The 1,542-nt window shown below is 36.8% G+C and overlaps 2 protein-coding genes across 2 annotated transcripts in view; both read left to right on the top strand.

Annotated features, from left to right (window-relative positions):
• LOC109850751 overlaps positions 1 to 1,480 on the top strand; it is a 1,724-nt gene extending 244 nt beyond the window's left edge. The window contains exons 2-3 of the mRNA XM_020420822.1: positions 690 to 1,166; positions 1,243 to 1,480. Coding sequence (XP_020276411.1) covers positions 690 to 1,166; positions 1,243 to 1,338 — 573 coding nt within the window. The 3' untranslated portion in view covers positions 1,339 to 1,480. The remainder of the gene's footprint in view (positions 1 to 689; positions 1,167 to 1,242) is intronic.
• LOC109846713 (transcription factor ICE1-like) overlaps positions 1 to 1,542 on the top strand; it is a 30,407-nt gene that overhangs the window by 17,388 nt on the left and 11,477 nt on the right. The window lies entirely within an intron of this gene.

Below are 1,542 nucleotides of genomic sequence, written 5' to 3'. Positions count from 1 at the left end.
TTTTATTTTTTAGAGATATTTCAACATCGAAGACAATCCCGTAGGGTGGGAATTTTTATTTGGATACCAGGGAAAGTTCAAGAATTAAACACACTGACACACATATGCATACATACGCACACATCACACACACATCACACACACACACACACACACACATATGCATACATGTGTATAAGTATGTAAGTGTGTGTGCATTCTAAAATCATGTATTCAAATAACAGTTTGCATTCTAAAATCATGTATTCTAAAATCATGTATTCAAATAACAGTTTTGATGACAATGACTATTAGCAAAGATTCGGTATTAATACCTCGTTATTATGAAAAAAAAACTGCTCCCAACTAAATTTAATGGCTAAATTATCGAATTGGTATATAATTATTAGATGATATACCAAAAAAAAACACAATGTGCTTTTAATGCGCTTATCAGACTCTTAAGAGAGTATTGCATATTTACTTTCAGATAGCTATAAATATGAGGGGCTTGCTTGTTAGGATATAACAATGCATAAGATATAACAATGCATAAGAAACAACTATTTATTAGCACTCGTTATCCCTTCTTCACATGTACTTTTATGTTGCACAAAACACCCTTCACATGTACTTTTATTTTACTTGTTCAGGTAAATATCTTTTATTTTTGAAAGGCTAATTCTTAAATTTATTTTTTGGACTTCTAGGAAGCTCTGGAAAACACGTATTCTGAGGTTGTTACACAGAGCCAAGAGCCCCTGACTAGAGAGCAGAATTATAATGTGAGCCATCTAGTTTGTGGACTTCCTAAAAAAGGGAGGACCAGGTGGATGGGAGTTGGAGCTCAGAGGGTGTCTACACAATTCCAGCCTCCGCCGATTTCCACACCCTCGACTATGCCATCGGGGCCCTCTTACATGCCGCAGGAGGATTGCACTCAGCAGGCGATGCAGCTTGTTTCCTCTGTGATGAGTATGTTAGATGGTCAGATTCCCGAGGAGATGTGGGAGGATATTCAAGAGGAGCTTATGCGAGTGATCCAGCCTACTGCTACTTTTGCGATGGTTTCTAGGCAAATAATGAAATCTTGTAGAAGGCGGGTTCCTACTCGGGTGCAAAGCCAGATTATGAACTTCTTGGCCACTCAAAAGGCATTTACTGGTAGTGGAGAGAGTAGCAGACAGGTATACTTATTATATATGTAAAATATGATTACACACAATATTATGTGATTCTAAATTTAAATTATTTTGTTGTTAGATTGGAGATGATACTATTGGGAGCACGAGTCGTAGGGATGGATCCGCAAGTGGCAACGCGGACGATGACATGGATAGGGCGGATGACCTATCTTAGTGAGTTATATCCTAAACTCGTGTTTGTATATTGTGGACATCTTTATAGTTGAGATTATGATACTCGTGTTTGTATATTGTGGATTTAGAACTTATGATATGTGTGTATTGTTTGTTGTGAAAATTATTATTGTGGATTTGGAACTTATCGTGAAAAGTGAATGTACATATTTCGAATGTTTGTGAAAATTGATTGGATGAGAGA

The sequence above is a fragment of the Asparagus officinalis genome, chromosome 7, assembly GCF_001876935.1.
Source record: "Asparagus officinalis chromosome 7, Aspof.V1, whole genome shotgun sequence".
Classification (NCBI taxonomy): Eukaryota; Viridiplantae; Streptophyta; class Magnoliopsida; order Asparagales; family Asparagaceae; genus Asparagus; species Asparagus officinalis.
Note: the sequence above shows the minus strand (reverse complement) of the source record. Positions and strands in the feature narration are given on the sequence as shown.